Below are 23,642 nucleotides of genomic sequence, written 5' to 3' on the forward strand. Positions count from 1 at the left end.
TATCTATTTTATCCAAAAACTAACCGGCAAAAAAGGTTCCAAAAAAAAAAATAGGAACAACCAAAAATCGCTCCGAACGGAGGAAAACACAAAAGCAAAGACGAACTATAATTAATATATGCTATAAAATGTATAAACAAAAAAACGCTCCAACAGGAGGAAGAAACAACAGCTATGAAAAATTCTATACTATCTAATCTAATAAAGTATTAACAAAAATTGTCACTCAAAAATGTGAGGAAAGAATGAAAAATAACTGAAACTTACCACTTCGGCTGAATAAACTAAATAACAAAAAAATCACTCTGCTGAGGAGGAAGAAAGGAAAACTCAAAATAGCAACGAAGGGATTCAGAATCAAAGAACATAAGCACAAGACGAGGCAAGGCAAGACAAGGCATGGACATGGGCATGGAAGCTAGAGAGCACGAATAAACGAAACAATCTGGCACATAACAAAGGGCGGAGTGGGCTTATAAGACACATGAGGGTAATAGGGAACAGGTGGAAACAATCAGGGAACCGGGATGACGTCAGACTGATGACACAAAAGGAAGGGCAAGTGAGCTGAAACAAGAGGAGAGTTACTTTTCAAACTAAAACATGCAAATCACAAGACAGATAAACCCAAGACAAGACTTCCCTCACCGCGGTGTGACACCAAATGAGCTAATATTTGCAAAAATTAACAACGTTTTCCAGTTCGAACATTAAAATATCTTGTCTTTGCAGTCTATTCAATTGAATATAAGTTGAAAAGGATTTGCAAATCATTGTATTCTCTTTTTATTTACCATCACTGGTTTTGGGTTTGGTATATCCAGCCAGAATACTGTTAGTAGGTTTTTGATGGCTACAAAAATAAAACACTTGATAGCAGGAACAATTGTGTGTCTTGTGGATTATAAAAAAAACAAAATAAATTCGAATATGCAAACCCAGTTGTTGTTAAAAAATAGATTATGTATTTTGTGTAATAATTCAATAGGTCATTAAAAAATAAATTAAAAAAAATTGAATATTACAAGCATTGATTGAACAAAAATACAAATAAATGGGGAAGGACTTTTGAAAGACATTGTTCTGTATTGTGTGTTTCAATTATTCACGACTGTAAGAATAATCACCTGGCAACTCAAAGTAATGACTGCTTTACTTGTAGCTTGTATGAAAATGAAAACAAAAAAAGCAATCAATGAAGATAATTAATGGCCTTGCATTAGAGAACAAATAGTGAGAGCAATTTCATAGATTTTGGAGCGTTGCCAGTGCTCTGTAAGCCAAAATAGTTCTGTGTTTTGTCACAATCATACATTACAACCCACACAATAGAATAGTTTTATTTCTCTAGTCAGACTGCCAAAGCAGTATTTAGTCAACATGCAAAGTCCAATTTAGCATACTTGCCAACCTTGAGACCTCCAATTTCGGGAGGTGGGGGGTGGGGGGTGGATGCGGGGGGCGTGGTTGGGGCGGGGACGTGGTTGGGGGCGTGGTTAAGAGGGGAGGAAGATATTTACAGCTAGAATTCACCAAGTCAAGTATTTCATATATATATATATATATATATATATATATATATATATATATGTATGTGTGGGAAAAAAAATCACAAGACTACTTCATCTCTACAGGCCTGTTTCATGAGGGGTTCCCTCAATCATCAGGAGATTTTAATGGGAGCATTCGCATACCATGGTTTATATAGGGCACAGAGTGGGTGGGTACAGGCTGGCGTAGGGGCGTGGTGATTGGCTCATGTGTTACCTAGGAGGTGTTTCCGTCTATGGCGGCATGCTGTTACAATTTCGCTGTGCTTGTTGAGGGATGACAGGTCTGGACGGTAAATAATAAACAGTTTCTCTTTCAAGCATAGGTTGCATCTTTTATTACCACTATTGTAAGGTGTGCTGGATGCAAGAATTTGCCATGTTATTGAATATTCAACATTATTGTCTTTGAGGTCCCAAATGTGTTTGCTGAGTTCTGTGGTATTTCGCAGGTTTTGGTTCCTGAAAGAAGCCTTGTGGTTGTTCCATCTGGTTTTGAATTCTCCCTCGGTTAATCCTACATATGTGTCGGATGTGTTAATGTCCTTGCGTATTACCTTAGATTGGTAGACAACTGATGTTTGTAAGCATCCCCCGTTGAGGGGGCAATCAGGTTTCTTTCGACAGTTACATGCTTTGTTGGTTTTGGAGTCGTTCTGACTGGGGGTCGACGGCTCATTTGCAATTGTTTTGTTGTGGTTTGAGATGATTTGTCGTATATAAAAGATGCAACCTATGCTTGAAAGAGAAACTGTTTATTATCTACCGTCCAGACCTGTCATCCCTCAACAAGCGCAGCGAAATTGTAACAACATGCCGCCATAGACGGAAACACCTCCTAGGTAACACATGAACCAATCACCACGCCCCTAGGCCAGCCTGTACCCACCCACTCTGTGCCCTATATAAACCATGGTATGCGAATGCTCCCATTAAAATCTCCTGACGATTGAGGGTACCCCCCTCATGAAACAGGCCTGTAGAGATGAAATAGTCTTGTGATTTTTTTCCCCACACATACATATATATATATATATATATATATATATATATATATATATATATATATACATATATATATATATATATATATATATATATATATATATATAGCTAGAATTCACTGAAAGTCAATATATAATATATTATATATATATTATATATATATATATATATATAAAAGAAATACTTGAATTTCAGTGTTCATTTATTCACACATATAATAATAATAATAATAATAATAACTTAAAGGGGAACATTATCACCAGACCTATGTAAGCGTCAATATATACCTTGATGTTGCAGAAAAAAGGCCATATATTTTTTTAACCGATTTCCGAACTCTAAATGGGTGAATTTTGGCGAATTAAACGCCTTTCTAATATTCGCTCTCAACGTGGCGTCACATCGGGAAGCAATCCGCCATTTTCTCAAACACAGAGTCAAATCAGCTCTGTTATTTTCCCTTTTTTCGACTGTTTTCCGTACCTTGGAGACATCACGCCTCGTCGGTGTGTTGTCGGAGGGTGTAACAACACGAACAGGGACGGATTCAAGTTGCACCAGTGGCCCAAAGATGCCAAAGTGGCAAGAAATTGGACGTTTGTTCCGCACACTTTACCGACGAAAGCTATGCTACGACAGAGATGGAAAGAATGTGTGGATATCCTGCGACACTCAAAGCAGATGCATTTCCAACGATAAGGTCAAAGAAATCTGCCGCCAGACCCCCATTGAATCTGCCGGAGTGTGTGAGCAATTCAGGGACAAAGGACCTCGGTAGCACGGCAAGCAATGGCGGCAGTTTGTTCCCGCAGACGAGCGAGCTAAACCCCCTATCGACCCTAGCTTCCCTGGCCTGCTGACATCAACTCCAAAACTGGACAGATCAGCTTTCAGGAAAAGAGAGCAGATGAGGGTATGTCTACAGAATATATTAATTGATGAAAATTGGGCTGTCTGCACTCTCAAAGTGCATGTTGTTGCCAAATGTATTTCATATGCTGTAAACCTAGTTCATAGTTGTTAGTTTCCTTTAATGCCAAACAAACACATACCAATCGTTGGTTAGAAGGCGATCGCCGAATTCGTCCTCGCTTTCTCCCGTGTCGCTGGCTGTCGTGTCGTTTTCGTCGGTTTCGCTTGCATACGGTTCAAACCGATATGGCTCAATAGCTTCAGTTTCTTCTTCAATTTCGTTTTCGCTACCTGCCTCCACACTACAACCATCCGTTTCAATACATGCGTAATCTGTTGAATCGCTTAAGCCGCTGAAATCCGAGTCTGAATCCGAGCTAATGTCGCTATAGCTTGCTGTTCTTTCCGCCATGTTTGTTTGTGTTGGCTTCACTATGTGACGTCACAGGAAAATGGACGGGTGTATATAACGATGGTTAAAATCAGGCACTTTGAAGCTTTTTTTAGGGATATTGCGTGATGGGTAAAATTTTGAAAAAAACTTCGAAAAATAAAATAAGCCACTGGGAACTGATTTTTAATGGTTTTAACCCTTCTGAAATTGTGATAATGTTCCCCTTTAACAAACTAAAATGTAAAAAAAAAAAGTGGTAAATTGCAATAATTTCACCCCAAAATGTAGTGTATATTACTTTAAATGGAAAAACTGTACTGCTGTTTTTATGGTGGGGGGGAAAAAAGGCAGCTCAGGTGCCAGAATTTTACTGTAAAATTTACATTTGTTTTTCTACCGTGAAAAAACTGCAATTTTACAGTAAAATTTAAATAAAAAACTGTAGATTTTTCGGTGTCTTACTGTAAATTCCAAAACAATACCACAGTTTATTACAGTAAAAAAGTACTGTTTTTTTTTATTTAGAGAAAAATGCTGTAAAAACTAGAGATGTCCGATAATGGCTTTTTTGCCGATATCTCGATATTGTCCGACTCTTAATTACCGATTCCGATATCAAGCGATACCAATATATACAGTCGTGGAATTAACACATTATTATGCCTAATTTTGTTGTGATGTCCCGCTGGATGCATTAAACAATGTAACAAAGTTTTCCAAAATAAATCAACTCAAGTTATGGAAAAAAATGCCATATTTATTATTGAAGTCACAAAGTGCATTATTTTTTTTTAACATGCCTCAAAACAGCAGCATGGAAATTTGGGACATGCTCTCCCTGAGAGAGCATGAGGAGGTTGAGGTGGGCGGGGGAGTAGCGGGGGGGGGGGGGGGGGGTGTATATTGTAGCGTCCCGGAAGAGTTAGTGCTGCAAAGGGTTTCTGGGTATTTGTTCTGTTGTGTTTATGTTGTGTTACGGTGCGGATGTTCTTGTTTGGTGTGGGTTCACAGTGTGGCGCATATTTGTAACAGTGTTAAAGTTGTTTATACGGCCACCCTCAGTGTGACCTGTATGGCTGTTGACCAAGTATGCGTTGCATTCACTTGTGTGTGTGAAAAGCCGTAGATATTATGTGATTGGGCCGGCACGCCAACAATATTGTTGTCTTGGTGGAAATGGGGAGAAATTCGTGAGAATGGTTGCCCCGGGAGATTTTCGGGAGGGACACTGAAATTCGGGAGTCTCCCGGGAAACGTGTATATCCGTTTTAAAAAGTCATACATTTCACTTTTTCGAAACCGATACCGGTAATTTCCGATATTACATTTTAAAGCATTTATCGGCCGATAATATCGTCAGTCTGATATTATCGGACATCTCCAGTGAAAAGCTCACGTGTTTGTGGACTCGTGCTGCAAGTCAGTGAGTGGCAGGAAGGCAGTCAGAAAAGCACAGCGTCAGGGCGGAGCTCGGCCGAGCAGCTGCTTGGACGCCCCGGGAGGAAAGAGTGCTGACGGAGGTTTCCCAGCGTGTTGGCTGGAAACTGCATGCGGGGACGGCCACAAAGCGCGTCGCTCTTGTGTCGACTCAATGGAGGGAGAAGGCCTGTGGGGAGCAAGAAACTGTTGATAATATCTTTCACTTAATGACATTTTTCTTTCTTTCTTTAGTTTATTATGAACATGAATATCCTTACAGCATAATACATCACACAATTTCATATCATTTCACTTGACATGTCCGAAAAGGAGTAGGAAGAAGCCAAGTTTATTTAATCCTACCCCTTTCCCACTTCAGAGCGTTTACAAATATATTAGGGGTGTAACGGTACGTGTATTTGTTTTGAACCGTTTCGGTACGGGGGTTTCGGTTCGGTTCAGAGGTGTAATAACATCGACAAAACTCACCTTTGTGCATTCGTGCGCAAAGTTAAAAGTTTGGTGGACAAAAATGAGACAGAAAAAAGGTTAAAACACGTCCTAGGAAGTCGAAGAAAGTTATATATGTAAACAAACTAAGGTGAGTTCAAGGACCGCCAAAATTAGTAGGACAAAACGGCGCTTGCCAAATACTCGAATCAGTGAAGCATGTTTAATATAAACGGTGTGATTTATAACAATTAGGGAGGTTTGTGTCATGTTTGTCCTCCTACAGAAAACATACTAAAACAAAAACAAAAATTTTCCCCCCCTCATCTTTTTCCATTTTTCATACATTTTTGAAAAAGCTCCAGAGAGTCACTAGGGCGACCCCCGGTCTAATTGATCTTTTTTGTAACACGGTTAACGAATGTAGCGCACATTTGTAGTTATTTCCCCAAAGTAGTTATTTTACTTTGCATAGCATCTCTTTAAAAACACTATATTGCCAAAAGTATTCGGCCACTCATCCGAATGATCAGAATCAGGTGTCCCTAATCACTTGGCCCGGACACAGGTGTATAAAATCAAGCACTTAGGCACGGAGACTGTTTCAACAAACATTTGTGAAAGCATGGGCCGCTTTCAGTGATTTCCAGCGTGGAACTGTCATAAAATGCCACCTGTGCAACAAATCCAGTCGTGAAATTTCCTCGCTCCTAAATATTCCAAAGTCAACTGTCGGCTTTATTATAAGAAAGTGGAAGAGTTTGGGAACAACAGCAACTCAGCCACCAAGTGGTAGGCCACGTAAACTGACAGAGAGGGGTAAAGTGCAAAAAGGTCGCCGACTTTCTGCACAGTCAGTTGCTACAGAGCTCCAAACTTCATGCGACCTTCCAATTAGCCCACGTACAGTACGCAGAGAGCTTCATGCAATGGGTTTCCATGGCCGAGCAGCTGCATCTAAGCCATACATCACCAAGTCCAATGCAGTAGTGTAAAGCACGTCGCCACTGGACTCTAGAGCAGAGGAGACGCCTTCTCTGGACTGATGAATCACGCGTTTCCATCTGGCAATCTGATGGACCAGTCTGGGTTTGGAGGTTGCCGGGAGAACGCTACATTTCGGACTGTATTGTGCCGAGTGTGAAATTTGGTGGAGGAGGAATTATGGTGTTGGGTTGTTTTTCAGGAGTTGGGCTTGGCCTCTTAGTTCCAGTGAAAGGAAGTGTGAGAGTCCAGTCCATAGTGGATCTAACATAATAGTGAGAGTCCAGTCCATAGTGGATCTAACATAATAGTGAGAGTCCAGTCCATAGTGGATCTAACATAATAGTGAGAGTCCAGTCCATAGTGGATCTAACATAATAGTGAGAGTCCAGTCCATAGTGGATCTAACATAATAGTGAGAGTCCAGTCCATAGTGGATCTAACATAATAGTGTGAGAGTCCAGTCCATAGTGGATCTAACATAATAGTGAAAGTCCAGTCCATAGTGGATCTAACATAATAGTGAGAGTCCAGTCCATAGTGGATCTAACATAATAGAGAGAGTCCAGTCCATAGTGGATCTAACATAATAGTGTGAGAGTCCAGTCCATAGTGGATCTAACATAATAGTGAGAGTCCAGTCCATAGTGGATCTAACATAATAGTGAGAGTCCAGTCCATAGTGGATCTAACATAATAGTGAGAGTCCAGTCCATAGTGGATCTAACATAATAGTGTGAGAGTCCAGTCCATAGTGGATCTAACATAATAGTGTGAGAGTCCAGTCCATAGTGGATCTAACATAATAGTGTGAGTCCAGTCCATAGTGGATCTAACATAATAGTGTGAGAGTCCAGTCCATAGTGGATCTAACATAATAGTGAGAGTCCAGTCCATAGTGGATATAACATAATAGTGTGAGAGTCCAGTCCATAGTGGATCTAACATAATAGTGTGAGAGTCCAGTCCATAGTGGATCTAACATAATAGTGAGAGTCCAGTCCATAGTGGATCTAACATAATTGTGAGAGTCCAGTCCATAGTGGATCTAACATAATAGTGAGAGTCCAGTCCATAGTGGATCTAACATAATTGTGAGAGTCCAGTCCATAGTGGATCTAACATAATAGTGTGAGAGTCCAGTCCATAGTGGATCTAACATAATTGTGAGAGTCCAGTCCATAGTGGATCTAACATAATAGTGAGAGTCCAGTCCATAGTGGATCTAACATAATAGTGTGAGAGTCCAGTCCATAGTGGATCTAACATAATTGTGAGAGTCCAGTCCATAGTGGATCTAACATAATAGTGAGAGTCCAGTCCATAGTGGATCTAACATAATAGTGTGAGTCCAGTCCATAGTGGATCGAGTGTGAAATTTGGTGGAGGAGGAATTATGGTGTTGGGTTGTTTTTCAGGAGTTGGGCTTGGCCCCTTAGTTCCAGTGAAAGGAACTTTGAATGCTCCAGGATACCAAAACATTTTGGACAATTCCATGCTCCCAACCTTGTGGGAACAGTTTGGAGCTGGGCCCCTTCCTCTTCCAACATGACTCTGCACCAGTGCACAAAGTAAGGTCCATAAAGACATGGATGACAGAGTCTGGTGTGGATGAACTTGACTGGCCTGCACAGAGTCCTGACCTGAACCCAATAGAACACCTTCGGGATGAATTAGAACGGAGACTGAGAGCCAGGCCTTCTCCACCAACATCAGTGTGTGGAAGAATGGTAGAAAATTCTTATAAAAAAACACTCTGCAACCTTGTGGACAGCCTTCCCAGAAGAGTTGAAGCTGTAATAGCTGCAAAAAGGTCATATTGAACCCTATGGGTTAGGAATGGGATGGCACTTCAAGTCCTTATGTGAGTCGAGGCAGGTGGCCAAATACTTTTGGCAATATAGTGTATATTTCAGCCTGAACCATTAATGGAAATCATCCAAAACATGTTGGTCAGCGTTCAAGCATTGGCCTTTAAGTGTGTTAATTAAATCAGGAGAGAAAAAAAAGAAGGAAGGTTCTGTTGATTTTCTTTCCTAACAAAAATGTCACTTTGCTAAAGATCATCTTTATTTGCTACACAGAATGCAAGATAAATATGACTGCTGCATTTAACCAATCTTTTCGGCACCAGTGGGCAACTGTCATGTGACAAGAGACAAGGTTTGGTCACCAAGGTGACACAACGATAGTGAAATGGATGAAGGAGTGTGAGAGTCCAGTCCATAGTGGATCTAACATTATAGTGTGAGAGTCCAGTCCATCGTGGATCTAACATAATAGTGAGAGTCCAGTCCATTGTGGATCTAACATAATAGTGTGAGAGTCCAGTCCATAGTGGATCTAACATAATAATGAGAGTCCAGTCCATAGTGGATCTAACATAATAGTGAGAGTCCAGTCCATAGTGGATCTAACATAATAGTGTGAGAGTCCAGTCCATAGTGGATCTAACATAATAGTGAGAGAGTCCAGTCCATAGTGGATCTAACATAATAGTGTGAGAGTCCAGTCCATCGTGGATCTAACATAATAGTGAGAGTCCAGTCCATAGTGGATCTAACATAATAGTGTGAGAGTCCAGTCCATAGTGGATCTAGCATAATAGTGTGAGAGTCCAGTCCATTGTGGATCTAACATAATAGTGTGAGAGTCCAGTCCATAGTGGATCTAACATAATAGTGTGAGAGTCCAGTCCATAGTGGATCTAACATAATAGTGTGAGAGTCCAGTCCATAGTGGATCTAACATAATAGTGTGAGAGTCCAGTCCATCGTGGATCCAACATAATAGTGAGAGTCCAGTCCATAGTGGATCTAACATAATAGTGTGAGAGTCCAGTCCATAGTGGATCTAACATAATAGTGTGAGAGTCCAGTCCATAGTGGATCTAACATAAGAGTGTGAGAGTCCAGTCCATAGTGGATCTAACATAATAGTGAGAGTCCAGTCCATAGTGGATCTAACATAATAGTGTGAGAGTCCAGTCCATAGTGGATCTAGCATAATAGTGTGAGAGTCCAGTCCATTGTGGATCTAACATAATAGTGTGAGAGTCCAGTCCATAGTGGATCTAACATAATAGTGTGAGAGTCCAGTCCATAGTGGATCTAACATAATAGTGTGAGAGTCCAGTCCATAGTGGATCTAACATAAGAGTGTGAGAGTCCAGTCCATAGTGGATCTAACATAATAGTGTGAGTCCAGTCCATAGTGGATCTAACATAATAGTGTGAGAGTCCAGTCCATAGTGGATCTAACATAATAGTGAGAGTCCAGTCCATAGTGGATCTAACATAATAGTGAGAGTCCAGTCCATAGTGGATCTAACATAATAGTGAGAGTCCAGTCCATAGTGGATCTAACATAATAGTGTGAGAGTCCAGTCCATAGTGGATCTAACATAAGAGTGTGAGAGTCCAGTCCATAGTGGATCTAACATAATAGTGTGAGTCCAGTCCATAGTAGATCTAACATAATAGTGTGAGAGTCCAGTCCATAGTGGATCTAACATAATAGTGTGAGAGTCCAGTCCATAGTGGATCTAACATAATAGTGTGAGAGTCCAGTCCATAGTGGATCTAACATAATAGTGTGAGAGTCCAGTCCATAGTGGATCTAACATAATAGTGAGAGTCCAGTCCATAGTGGATCTAACATAATAGTGAGAGTCCAGTCCATAGTGGATCTAACATAATAGTGAGAGTACAGTCCATAGTGGATCTAACATAATAGTGTGAGAGTCCAGTCCATAGTGGATCTAACATAATAGTGAAAGTCCAGTCCATAGTGGATCTAACATAATAGTGAGAGTCCAGTCCATAGTGGATCTAACATAATAGTGAGAGTCCAGTCCATAGTGGATCTAACATAATAGTGTGAGAGTCCAGTCCATAGTGGATCTAACATAATAGTGAGAGTTCAGTCCATAGTGGATCTAACATAATAGTGAGAGTCCAGTCCATAGTGGATCTAACATAATAGTGTGAGAGTCCAGTCCATAGTGGATCTAACATAATAGTGAGAGTCCAGTCCATAGTGGATCTAACATAATAGTGAGAGTCCAGTCCATAGTGGATCTAACATAATAGTGAGAGTCCAGTCCATAGTGGATCTAACATAATAGTGAGAGTCCAGTCCATAGTAGATCTAACATAATAGTGAGTCCAGTCCATAGTGGATCTAACATAATAGTGAGAGTCCAGTCCATAGTGGATCTAACATAATAGTGAGAGTCCAGTCCATAGTGGATCTAACATAATAGTGAGAGTCCAGTCCATAGTAGATCTAACATAATAGTGAGAGTCCAGTCCATAGTGGATCGAGTGTGAAATTTGGTGGAGGAGCAATTATGGTGTGGGGTTGTTTTTCAGGAGTTGGGCTTGGCCCCTTAGTTCCAGTGAAAGGAACTTTGAATGCTCCAGGATACCAAAACATTTTGGACAATTCCATGCTCCCAACCTTGTGGGAACAGTTTGGAGCTGGGCCCATTCCTCTTCCAACATGACTGTGCACCAGTGCACGAAGCAAGGTCCATAAAGACATGGATGACAGAGTCTGGTGTGGATGAACTTGACTGGCCTGCACAGAGTCCTGACCTGAACCCAATAGAACACCTTCGGGATGAATTAGAACGGAGACTGAGAGCCAGGCCTTCTCCACCAACATCAGTGTGTGGAAGAATGGTAGAAAATTCTTATAAAAAAACACTCTGCAACCTTGTGGACAGCCTTCCCAGAAGAGTTGAAGCTGTAATAGCTGCAAAAAGGTCATATTGAACCCTATGGGTTAGGAATGGGATGGCACTTCAAGTCCTTATGTGAGTCGAGGCAGGTGGCCAAATACTTTTGGCAATATAGTGTATATTTCAGCCTGAACCATTAATGGAAATCATCCAAAACATGTTGGTCAGCGTTCAAGCATTGGCCTTTAAGTGTGTTAATTAAATCAGGAGAGAAAAAAAAGAAGGAAGGTTCTGTTGATTTTCTTTCCTAACAAAAATGTCACTTTGCTAAAGATCATCTTTATTTGCTACACAGAATGCAAGATAAATATGACTGCTGCATTTAACCAATCTTTTCGGCACCAGTGGGCAACTGTCATGTGACAAGAGACAAGGTTTGGTCACCAAGGTGACACAACGATAGTGAAATGGATGAAGGAGTGTGAGAGTCCAGTCCATAGTGGATCTAACATTATAGTGTGAGAGTCCAGTCCATCGTGGATCTAACATAATAGTGAGAGTCCAGTCCATTGTGGATCTAACATAATAGTGTGAGAGTCCAGTCCATAGTGGATCTAACATAATAATGAGAGTCCAGTCCATAGTGGATCTAACATAATAGTGAGAGTCCAGTCCATAGTGGATCTAACATAATAGTGTGAGAGTCCAGTCCATAGTGGATCTAACATAATAGTGAGAGAGTCCAGTCCATAGTGGATCTAACATAATAGTGTGAGAGTCCAGTCCATCGTGGATCTAACATAATAGTGAGAGTCCAGTCCATAGTGGATCTAACATAATAGTGTGAGAGTCCAGTCCATAGTGGATCTAGCATAATAGTGTGAGAGTCCAGTCCATTGTGGATCTAACATAATAGTGTGAGAGTCCAGTCCATAGTGGATCTAACATAATAGTGTGAGAGTCCAGTCCATAGTGGATCTAACATAATAGTGTGAGAGTCCAGTCCATAGTGGATCTAACATAATAGTGTGAGAGTCCAGTCCATCGTGGATCCAACATAATAGTGAGAGTCCAGTCCATAGTGGATCTAACATAATAGTGTGAGAGTCCAGTCCATAGTGGATCTAACATAATAGTGTGAGAGTCCAGTCCATAGTGGATCTAACATAAGAGTGTGAGAGTCCAGTCCATAGTGGATCTAACATAATAGTGAGAGTCCAGTCCATAGTGGATCTAACATAATAGTGTGAGAGTCCAGTCCATAGTGGATCTAGCATAATAGTGTGAGAGTCCAGTCCATTGTGGATCTAACATAATAGTGTGAGAGTCCAGTCCATAGTGGATCTAACATAATAGTGTGAGAGTCCAGTCCATAGTGGATCTAACATAATAGTGTGAGAGTCCAGTCCATAGTGGATCTAACATAAGAGTGTGAGAGTCCAGTCCATAGTGGATCTAACATAATAGTGTGAGTCCAGTCCATAGTGGATCTAACATAATAGTGTGAGAGTCCAGTCCATAGTGGATCTAACATAATAGTGAGAGTCCAGTCCATAGTGGATCTAACATAATAGTGAGAGTCCAGTCCATAGTGGATCTAACATAATAGTGAGAGTCCAGTCCATAGTGGATCTAACATAATAGTGTGAGAGTCCAGTCCATAGTGGATCTAACATAAGAGTGTGAGAGTCCAGTCCATAGTGGATCTAACATAATAGTGTGAGTCCAGTCCATAGTAGATCTAACATAATAGTGTGAGAGTCCAGTCCATAGTGGATCTAACATAATAGTGTGAGAGTCCAGTCCATAGTGGATCTAACATAATAGTGTGAGAGTCCAGTCCATAGTGGATCTAACATAATAGTGTGAGAGTCCAGTCCATAGTGGATCTAACATAATAGTGTGAGAGTCCAGTCCATAGTGGATCTAACATAATAGTGTGAGAGTCCAGTCCATAGTGGATCTAACATAATAGTGTGAGAGTCCAGTCCATCGTGGATCTAACATAATAGTGAGAGTCCAGTCCATAGTGGATCTAACATAATAGTGTGAGAGTCCAGTCCATAGTGGATCTAGCATAATAGTGTGAGAGTCCAGTCCATTGTGGATCTAACATAATAGTGTGAGAGTCCAGTCCATAGTGGATCTAACATAATAGTGTGAGAGTCCAGTCCATAGTGGATCTAACATAAGAGTGTGAGAGTCCAGTCCATAGTGGATCTAACATAATAGTGTGAGTCCAGTCCATAGTAGATCTAACATAATAGTGTGAGAGTCCAGTCCATAGTGGATCTAACATAATAGTGTGAGTCCAGTCCATAGTGGATCTAACATAATAGTGTGAGAGTCCAGTCCATAGTGGATCTAACATAATAGTGTGAGAGTCCAGTCCATAGTGGATCTAACATAATAGTGTGAGAGTCCAGTCCATAGTGGATCTAACATAATAGTGTGAGAGTCCAGTCCATAGTGGATCTAACATAAGAGTGTGAGAGTCCAGTCCATAGTGGATCTAACATAATAGTGTGAGAGTCCAGTCCATAGTGGATCTAACATAAGAGTGTGAGAGTCCAGTCCATAGTGGATCTAACATAATAGTGTGAGTCCAGTCCATAGTAGATCTAACATAATAGTGTGAGAGTCCAGTCCATAGTGGATCTAACATAATAGTGTAAGTCCAGTCCATAGTGGATCTAACATAATAGTGTGAGAGTCCAGTCCATAGTGGATCTAACATAAGAGTGTGAGAGTCCAGTCCATAGTGGATCTAACATAAGAGTGTGAGAGTCCAGTCCATAGTGGATCTAACATAATAGTGAGAGTCCATTCCATAGTGGGGCCAGCAGGAGACCATCCCGAGCGGAGACGGGTCAGCAGCGCAGAGATGTCTGCAACTGTCATGTGCCAGAGACAAGGTTTGGTCACCAAGGTGACACAACGATAGTGAAATGGATGAAGGAGGTGGGATTCGAACCAGCAACCCTGTGGTTCTTGGACAACTGCTATACCTCCTAAGCCATGTCGACCCAATTTCAAAATCAACCCGCTAATTAGGGATGTCCCGATCCGATATTTGGATCGGATCGGCTGCCGATATTTGCCAAAAAATGTGTATCGGCAAGGCATGGGAAAATGCCGATCCAGATCCAGTTTTAAAAAATCTCCGGTCCGTGTTTTCCAACGCACCGAATTAAATAATACATTCCACTTTTCTGCTGCTCCGTAATTTCCGTTCCGCATTTTCCAGCACACCTTCAACACATCCACAGGTCTGTGAATTCTCACGCAGTTGCTTTTAGCTGCTGGCATTACACGACAGGCTCTTCTCACTCTTTCCTGTGTCTCCCTCTCACAGACAGCAAGCGCACCTTCTTACACACGTCACATACTGTCACGTCATACGTCACATACGTATACGTCCTCCCCGAGCAGAGAGGTAGCAGCATGGCTGACGTTAGCTGTGATGCTAGCGCAGCCGTGCGAGCAACGCTCCCTCTAAGGTGCTCGCCTGTGCAATTGCGCACTATTTAAGCGTCATCTGCGCATAGCAAATCTATGCCACGCACAAAATCAAATAAAAAAATAAGCGCATAACAATTTTCGACACACGGACACGACAGAGAAAGCAGTTTTCGTCATCATTGTTCAAATATTGTGACGTCTGTCGAGACGCTTATCTCCATTCGGTGCCACACGTCCACACCATCAAAATGCCGAGGCAAAAATTTCCAGATCAACACCGTATGAAAAAATTTGTGATTTTTTTAGTTGTGATTTCCTTCTCTGCATGAAAGTTTAAAAGTAGCATATATTAATGCAGTATGAAGAAGAATGTTTTAATGTAGACATGCAACCGTTGAAAGAAAATGTTGAAAATCAAGACTACATTTCCTGCAAATGGGTGCATTTCTACCCTATATTTTAACTTTAGATTTATTCTCATATCAAACTCTTTTGGCTGTCTTTTTGACACTTACATCCGGCGCCCCCCTCCACACCCTGGATTATAAATAATGTAAATAATTCAATGTGATTATCTTGTGTGATGACTGTATTATGATGATAGTATATATCTGATAGTATATATCTGTATCATGAATCAATTTAAGTGGACCCCGACTTAAACAAGTTGAAAAACTTATTGGGGTGTTACCATTTAGTGGTCAATTGTACGGAATATGTACTTCACTGTGCAACCTACTAATAAAAGTCTCAATCAATCAATCAAAACACATAGAATCATCATACTGCTGTGATTATATGCATCAAGTGTTCATTCAAGGCTAAGGCAAAATATCGAGATATATATTGTGTATCGCAATATGGCCTTAAAATATCGCAATATTAAAAAAAGGCCATGTCGCCCAGCCCTAGTTTCAATGATGCCATTTCTGTTTGTCATGTATAATTTTGTCTATTTTGTGTTTATCCTTGAATAAACAGGTCAGTTTCTTGTTACCAACCATTGTGTATTATTCAAACTCCCCTAATTCAGCTGGCTAGTTGTTATCAAGAGTACTAAAACCCTTTTCAACATGATTCTGACAACTAAGTAGGCTAAATAACTTTAAACTTTAATACATGCTCGGATAGGCCAGTATCGGTCAGTATCGGTATGGGACAGTATCGGTATCGGATCGGAAATGCAAAAACAATATCGGTATCGGATCGGAAGTGCAAAAACCTGGATCGGGACATCCCTACCGCTAATATACAGGGTATAGTTCGGGTACAGTTGTAGTTCGTAGCATTAAGCTTCTGCTTGAATTTTTGACCACTCCTCTTGACAAAATTGGTGCAGTTCAGCTAAATCTGTTGGCTTTCTGACATGGACTTGTTTCCTCAGCATTGTCCACATGTTACTTGTGATTTAGGGCTATATAAATAAACATTGATTGATTGATTTAAGTCAGGACTTTGGGAAGGACATTCTAAAACCTTAATTTAAACCCGATTTAGCCATTCCTTCACCACTTTTGACGTGTGTTTGGGGTAATTGTCCTGTTGGAACACCCAACTGCGCCCGAGACCCAACCTCCGGGCTGATGATTTTGGAGTGGAGTGATTTTTGTTTCATTTGTGTTAGAATAATTATGTGTAAGTTATCACACAACTTCCATCCATCCATCCATCCATCCATTTTCTACCGCTTATTCCCTTTTTGGGGTCGCGGGGGGCGCTGGAGCCTATCTCAGCTACAATCGGGCGGAAGGCGGCGTACACCCTGGACAAGTCGCCACCTCATCACACAACTTTAATATGCTTAAAGTCAGTTGCTATAGTTATTAGCTATTGTGCTCAAGCTGTACTTTTTCTATCTGTGCAAGGACAAAACTTCTTGTCTGAGGGGTGGCCCCAGCCGCAGATGTTATCTTTGTTTTAGCCCGCTAACAGCCAAGGACTTCAAGGACCTCAACGGAGATAAGACGACAGCACGCAGACGAAGCAGAGACAAGGCGAAATCACAAGGCCCCCAGCACATTCCGTCACGTATTGTGCGTACTGGAGCGGCTTTGCATGATATGTGTGACCACTCCTTTTAGAGGCGGCCTCAGTGATGTTGACTGTGGAACTCCTGAATAAATAGTACGAACACCTCAGTGACCGTCAAAAAGGCACAGCAGAGACTTTACTTTCTGAGACTCCTCACAAAAACTGCTTGTGTCCTTCTATCGCTGCTCAATAGAGAGTGTGCTGACATACTGCATGTGTGTGTGGTATGCCAGCTGCACGGCAGCAGAGAGAAATGCACTTCAGAGGGTCATAAAAAACTGTCATGAAGATCACTGGCTGCTCTCACCCCTCCCGAGATGAACTGTACAGTGCCAGATGCCTCAAAAAGGCCCAAAACATCATAAGGGACCCATCTCACCCCGGAAATAAACTTTTTGAACTGCTGCCCTCGGGCAGGAGATACAGGACAATGAAATGCCGGACAAACAGACTCAAGAACACTTTTTACCCGAGAGCAATAGTGTCGCTGAACACAAGACGACAATAATGACTGTGCATGTGAGCTGTGTGCTTGCTATTTTTATGCATTTTGATCTATTTATCTATGTTTTTATGGTTTTATGTGTTTGCACTAAATTAGTTTTGATTACAATTTCGTTGTACAATGACAATAAAGATATATTCTATTCTATTCTGAATAAATAGAGGGACGCGGGAGCTGTACCTTAGAGCGTAGGGCGAGACTGTGACTAAGTGTGCAGCTCCATGCGTTCTCCTCATGAGCTAAATTGAACTCTGTCTCTGCATGGTTCCTTGCTTCTTGTCTGATTAATAGATGTCATCAGTGTTTGAACCTGACATCTTCGACATCACATGGACAAAGATAAGACCTTCTGGAGGAAACTTCTGTGGTCAGATGAAACAAAAATGGAGCTGTTTGGTCACAATACCCAGCAATATGTTTGGAGGAGAAAAGGTTGAGGCTTTTAATCCCAGGAACACAATTCTTACCGTCAAGCATGGTGGTGGTAGTATTATTGCTGCCAATGGAACTGGTGCTTTACAGAGAGTAAATGGGACAATGAAAAAGGAGGATTACCCCCAAATTCTTCAGGACAAGCTAAAATCATCAGCCCGGAGGTTGGGTCTTGGGCGCAGTTGGGTGTTCCAACAGGACAATGGCCCCAAACACACGTCAAAAGTGGTAAATACATGTAAGCAGGTATTAACATTGCTGTTAATGTCTAAAATGGAAGAAGATATACATATCTAAACACATATATACAAATAATATGGCTCCTATGAAGCCAGAACAATGTTTAATGTTTCCTCTGCCAGGAAAATACATTTTAGGTATTAAAAGAAATACAACTTGGTTAAAAGACCTAATGTGTGTATAAGTACTTTTTAAGCACATTCGACAATACCGTGATAACAATGGTAACCGTGATCATTTTGGTCACAATAACTTTATTTAGCCATTTTATTTATTGTTTTGGTTGTGTATATTTGAGGGTCCTTTATCCCCCCTTAACAGCGACAGAACCTTTTTAATTGCTTTTGGTTGCGTTTTGTATTCAAGTGCAAAGTTTTGCTAACAGACTACGGAACTTTCCTCCAGAAGGTCTTATCTTTGTCCATGTGATGTCAGATGAAAGAAAAATGGAGCTGTTTGGCCACAAAACCCAGCAATATGTTTAGAGGAGAAAAGGTGAGGCCTTTAATCCCAGGAACACCAAACCTACCGTCAAGCATGGTGGTGGTAGTATTATGCTCTGGGCCTTTTTTGCTGCCAATGGAACTGCTGCTTTACAGAGAGTAAATGGGACAATGAAAAAGGAGGATTACCTCCAAATTCAACCTAAAATCATCAGCCTGGAGGTTGGGTCTTGGGCGCAGTTGGGTGTTCCAACAGGACAATGACCCCAAACACACGTCAAAAGTGGTAAAGGAATGGCTAAATCAGGCTAGAATGAAGGTTTTAGAATGGCCTTTTCCAAAGTCCTGACTTAAACAAGTGGACAATGCTGAAGAAACAAGTCCATGTCAGAAAACCAACAAATTTAGCTGAACCGCACCAATTTTGTCAAGAGGAGTGGTCAAAAATTCAAGCAGAAGCTTGTGTATGGCTACTGTCGGAGGAAGCTATTTACATATATCCGAATTTAAGTTGTACTTCTTTTATTTCATAGTCATATTTGAAAACAGCTCGTGTTTTCCATTTCTTCTCTTGCTGCTTTGTCTGCAAGTAAACTGTGTGTGTTAACCTTGAGTTCTTTGGAATGTATTATGGCTAGGGAGGGGGAAGGAAAGAGGGGTTTTTGGCGTTGGAAAGACGCGCAATAGAATGTTCTATGGTTAGACTGGTCTCAAAAAGTATATTTGCAAAGCTTTGAAAATATACAACAAAATACCTATTCTGTCTCTGGTGGTTTTTCAACTCAGCTTTAAGTGTCGTAAAGAGCTTGGGAGCGAATTGTGACTTGAATTCCCTGGGAGGAACAACTGGTCCAGAACGCAACACTACCAAAAAGCGCCTTATTGCAGGTAATCTTGCCAAGGGACATGTAAGCAAATATTAACATTGCTGTATGTATACTTTTGACGGTTGAATAATCAAAAGCAGAAAAGTACTCACCATCGTCGTCTGTTGCTTGTGAGCAGATTTCTGCTTCGTCCCATTCGTAGTTCTCATCAACCGAGGCCTTTCTGCTGGTGAGAGTGCAGCACATCATTTCAGACCCAATTTAAAATGATGCCCAATACTAAATAAAACATACACAATCCATGCCTATGAGTATAAAGGCCCTCCGAGGAAAACAAACATCAAGTCCAGTGAACAGCCAGAGTGTCAATTAGAGTTGAAATATGGTTCTTTTGATGAAGTTGTGCATATGCCTTATTGATTATTTGAGGCAAACCTATATAAGAAATAAAGACTGGAGTTTCAACTAGAAATACATCCAGACCGCATGCGGCTCTTTAGTGCCGCCCTAGTGGCTCCCTGGAGCACTTTGAAAAAAAGATTGAAAATGGAAAAAGATGGTGGAAAAATAATGTTTTTGTTTCAGTATGTGACACAAACATGACACGAACCTTTCCAATTGTTAGAACTACCACTGTTTAATATGTTTGTGTGTATGCTTCACTGTTGTGACTATTTGGTGGTGAACATCGTTTTGTCCTACTAATTTCGGCGGTTCTTGAACTCACCATAGTGTAGACTGTGACGCAACAGTTTGTTTACATGTAAAATCTTCCACTCCTTCTTTGTCTCATGTTGTCCACCAAACGTTTTAGACTGTGCGTGAACTTTGTTGCTGTTACTGACTGAATGAGTTGAAATGGTCGGTGTTGGAATTTTTCAAATCGGCCGAGAAATGTTGAATTAGCAACATGTTGAATTGAGAAATGGTATTACCGAATTCCTGGAATTTCGGGGAAAACCGGGAATTTTTCCAGTTCAAATAAATTCCATGTCCTAAATAAAAGGAATGTTTTGACGGTGGAACGGTTGAAATGGGTTGAAAAATGTGGAAGAAGTAGTCGCCAGAAAGAAGGGTGGAAATAGGGCTTTGGAAAACCCGGAATTCTGGAAAACCCTGGAATATTTTTGAACTTGGAAAAAGAATAATTCGAATTTTCAGGATGGTGAAATGTGTTGAAAGCGGAGTGGTTTGAATAGGTTGAAAAATGTGAAAATGGTGGAAGTTTGAAAAATGGCCAATTCATTTTGAATGGGATAAAAATGTCCCAGGAAACCTGGAATTTTGGGAAATCTGGAAATATTAGGAATGGGTCAAGGGAAAGCCCGTGATTCCCGAATAGGCTGAAAAGTTTGAAGTTGGAACGGTTTGAATCGGATAATAAAAAATGTTTTGTTCACCAAACGTTTTATGCTGTGCGGGAACTTTGTTGCTGTTACTGACTGAATGAGTTGAAATGGTCGGTGTTGAAATTTTTCAAATAGGTCGAGAAATGTTAAATTAGCAACATGTTGAATTGAGAAATGGCATTACCGAATTCCTGGAATTTCGGGGAAAACCGGGAATTTTTCCAGTTCAAATAAATTCCATGTCCTAAATAAAAGGAATGTTTTGACGGTGGAACGGTTGAAATGGGTTGAAAAATGTGGAAGGAGTAGTCGCCAGAAAGAAGGGTGGAAATAGGGCTTTGGAAAACCAGGAAGTCCGGAAAACCCTGGAATATTTTTGAACTTGGAAAAAGAATAGTTCGAATTTCCAGGATGGTGGAATGTGTTGAAGGCGGAGTGGTTTGAATAGGTTGAAAAATGTGAAAATGGTGGAAGTTTGAAAAATGGCCAATTCATTTTGAATGGGATAAAAATGTCCCAGGAAACCTGGAATTCTGGGAAATCTGGAAATATTTGGAATGGGTCAAGGGAAAGCCCGTGATTCCCAAATAGGCTGAAAAGTTTGAAGTTGGAACGGTTTGAATCGGATAAAAAAAATGTTTTGTCCACCAAACGTTTTATGCTGTGCGTGAACTTTGTTGCTGTTACTGACTAAATGAGTTGAAATGGTCGGTGTTGGAATTTTTCAAATCGGCCGAGAAATGTGGAATTAGCAACATGTTGAATTGAGAAATGGTATTACAGAATTCCTGGAATTTCGGGGAAAAACCGGGAATTTTTTTCAGTTCAAATATATTCCATGTCCTAAATAAAAGGAATGTTTTGACGGTGGAACGGTTGAAATGGGTTAAAAAATGTGGAAGGAGTAGTCGCCAGAAAGAAGGGTGGAAATAGGGCTTTGGAAAACCCGGAATTCTGGAAAACCCTGGAATATTTTTGAACTTGGAAAAATAATAATTCGAATTTCCAGGATGGTGGAATGTATTGAAAGCGGAGTGGTTTGGATAGGTTGAAAAATGTGAAAATGGTGGAAGTTTGAAAAATGGCCAATTCATTTTGAATGGGATAAAAATGTCCCAGGAAACCTGGAATTCTGGGAAATCTGGAAATATTTGGAATGGGTCAAGGGAACGCCCGTGATTCCCGAATAGGCTGAAAAGTTTGAAGTTGGAACGGTTTGAATCGGATAAAAAAATGTTTTGTCCACCAAACGTTTTATGCTGTGCGTGAACTTTGTTGCTGTTACTGACTAAATGAGTTGAAATGGTCGGTGTTGAAATTTTTCAAATCGGTCGAGAAATGTTAAATTAGCAACATGTTGAATTGAGAAATGGCATTACCGAATTCCTGGAATTTCGGGGAAAACCGGGAATTTTTCCAATTCAAATAAATTCCATGTCCTAAATAAAAGGAATGTTTTGACGGTGGAACGGTTGAAATGGGTTGAAAAATGTGGAAGGAGTAGTCGCCAGAAAGAAGGGTGGAAATAGGGCTTTGGAAAACCAGGAATTCCGGAAAACCCTGGAATATTTTTTAACTTGGAAAAAGAATAGTTCGAATTTCCAGGATGGTGGAATGTGTTGAAAGCGGAGTGGTTTGAATAGGTTGAAAAATGTGAAAATGGTGGAAGTTTGAAAAATGGCCAATTCATTTTGAATGGGATAAAAATGTCCCAGGAAACCTGGAATTCTGGGAAATCTGGAAATATTTGGAATGGGTCAAGGGAAAGCCCGTGATTCCCAAATAGGCTGAAAAGTTTGAAGTTGGAACGGTTTGAATCGGATAAAAAAAATGTTTTGTCCACCAAACGTTTTATGCTGTGCGTGAACTTTGTTGCTGTTACTGACTAAATGAGTTGAAATGGTCGGTGTTGGAATTTTTCAAATCGGCCGAGAAATGTGGAATTAGCAACATGTTGAATTGAGAAATGGTATTACAGAATTCCTGGAATTTCGGGGAAAAACCGGGAATTTTTTTCAGTTCAAATATATTCCATGTCCTAAATAAAAGGAATGTTTTGACGGTGGAACGGTTGAAATGGGTTAAAAAATGTGGAAGGAGTAGTCGCCAGAAAGAAGGGTGGAAATAGGGCTTTGGAAAACCCGGAATTCTGGAAAACCCTGGAATATTTTTGAACTTGGAAAAATAATAATTCGAATTTCCAGGATGGTGGAATGTATTGAAAGCGGAGTGGTTTGGATAGGTTGAAAAATGTGAAAATGGTGGAAGTTTGAAAAATGGCCAATTCATTTTGAATGGGATAAAAATGTCCCAGGAAACCTGGAATTCTGGGAAATCTGGAAATATTTGGAATGGGTCAAGGGAACGCCCGTGATTCCCGAATAGGCTGAAAAGTTTGAAGTTGGAACGGTTTGAATCGGATAAAAAAATGTTTTGTCCACCAAACGTTTTATGCTGTGCGTGAACTTTGTTGCTGTTACTGACTAAATGAGTTGAAATGGTCGGTGTTGAAATTTTTCAAATCGGTCGAGAAATGTTAAATTAGCAACATGTTGAATTGAGAAATGGCATTACCGAATTCCTGGAATTTCGGGGAAAACCGGGAATTTTTCCAATTCAAATAAATTCCATGTCCTAAATAAAAGGAATGTTTTGACGGTGGAACGGTTGAAATGGGTTGAAAAATGTGGAAGGAGTAGTCGCCAGAAAGAAGGGTGGAAATAGGGCTTTGGAAAACCAGGAATTCCGGAAAACCCTGGAATATTTTTTAACTTGGAAAAAGAATAGTTCGAATTTCCAGGATGGTGGAATGTGTTGAAAGCGGAGTGGTTTGAATAGGTTGAAAAATGTGAAAATGGTGGAAGTTTGAAAAATGGCCAATTCATTTTGAATGGGATAAAAATGTCCCAGGAAACCTGGAATTCTGGGAAATCTGGAAATATTTGGAATGGGTCA

At 40.6% G+C, this 23,642-nt stretch overlaps 1 protein-coding gene across 3 annotated transcripts in view; it reads right to left on the minus strand.

The window, feature by feature from the left end:
• Positions 1 to 5,131: 5,131 nt before the first annotated feature.
• igsf9a (immunoglobulin superfamily, member 9a) overlaps positions 5,132 to 23,642 on the minus strand; it is a 228,671-nt gene continuing 210,160 nt past the window's right edge. For 2 of the 3 annotated variants that reach the window (XM_061980875.2, XM_061980872.2), the window contains exons 21-22: positions 19,491 to 19,564; positions 5,132 to 5,467 (exon numbers count right to left, since the gene is read on the minus strand). In XM_061980875.2, the coding sequence (XP_061836859.2) occupies positions 5,304 to 5,467; positions 19,491 to 19,564 (238 nt within the window). In that variant the 3' untranslated portion in view covers positions 5,132 to 5,303. The remainder of the gene's footprint in view (positions 5,468 to 19,490; positions 19,565 to 23,642) is intronic. The other variant, XM_061980874.2, reaches the window with a different exon arrangement.

This window comes from Nerophis lumbriciformis, linkage group LG20, assembly GCF_033978685.3.
Source record: "Nerophis lumbriciformis linkage group LG20, RoL_Nlum_v2.1, whole genome shotgun sequence".
NCBI classification, from domain to species: Eukaryota; Metazoa; Chordata; class Actinopteri; order Syngnathiformes; family Syngnathidae; genus Nerophis; species Nerophis lumbriciformis.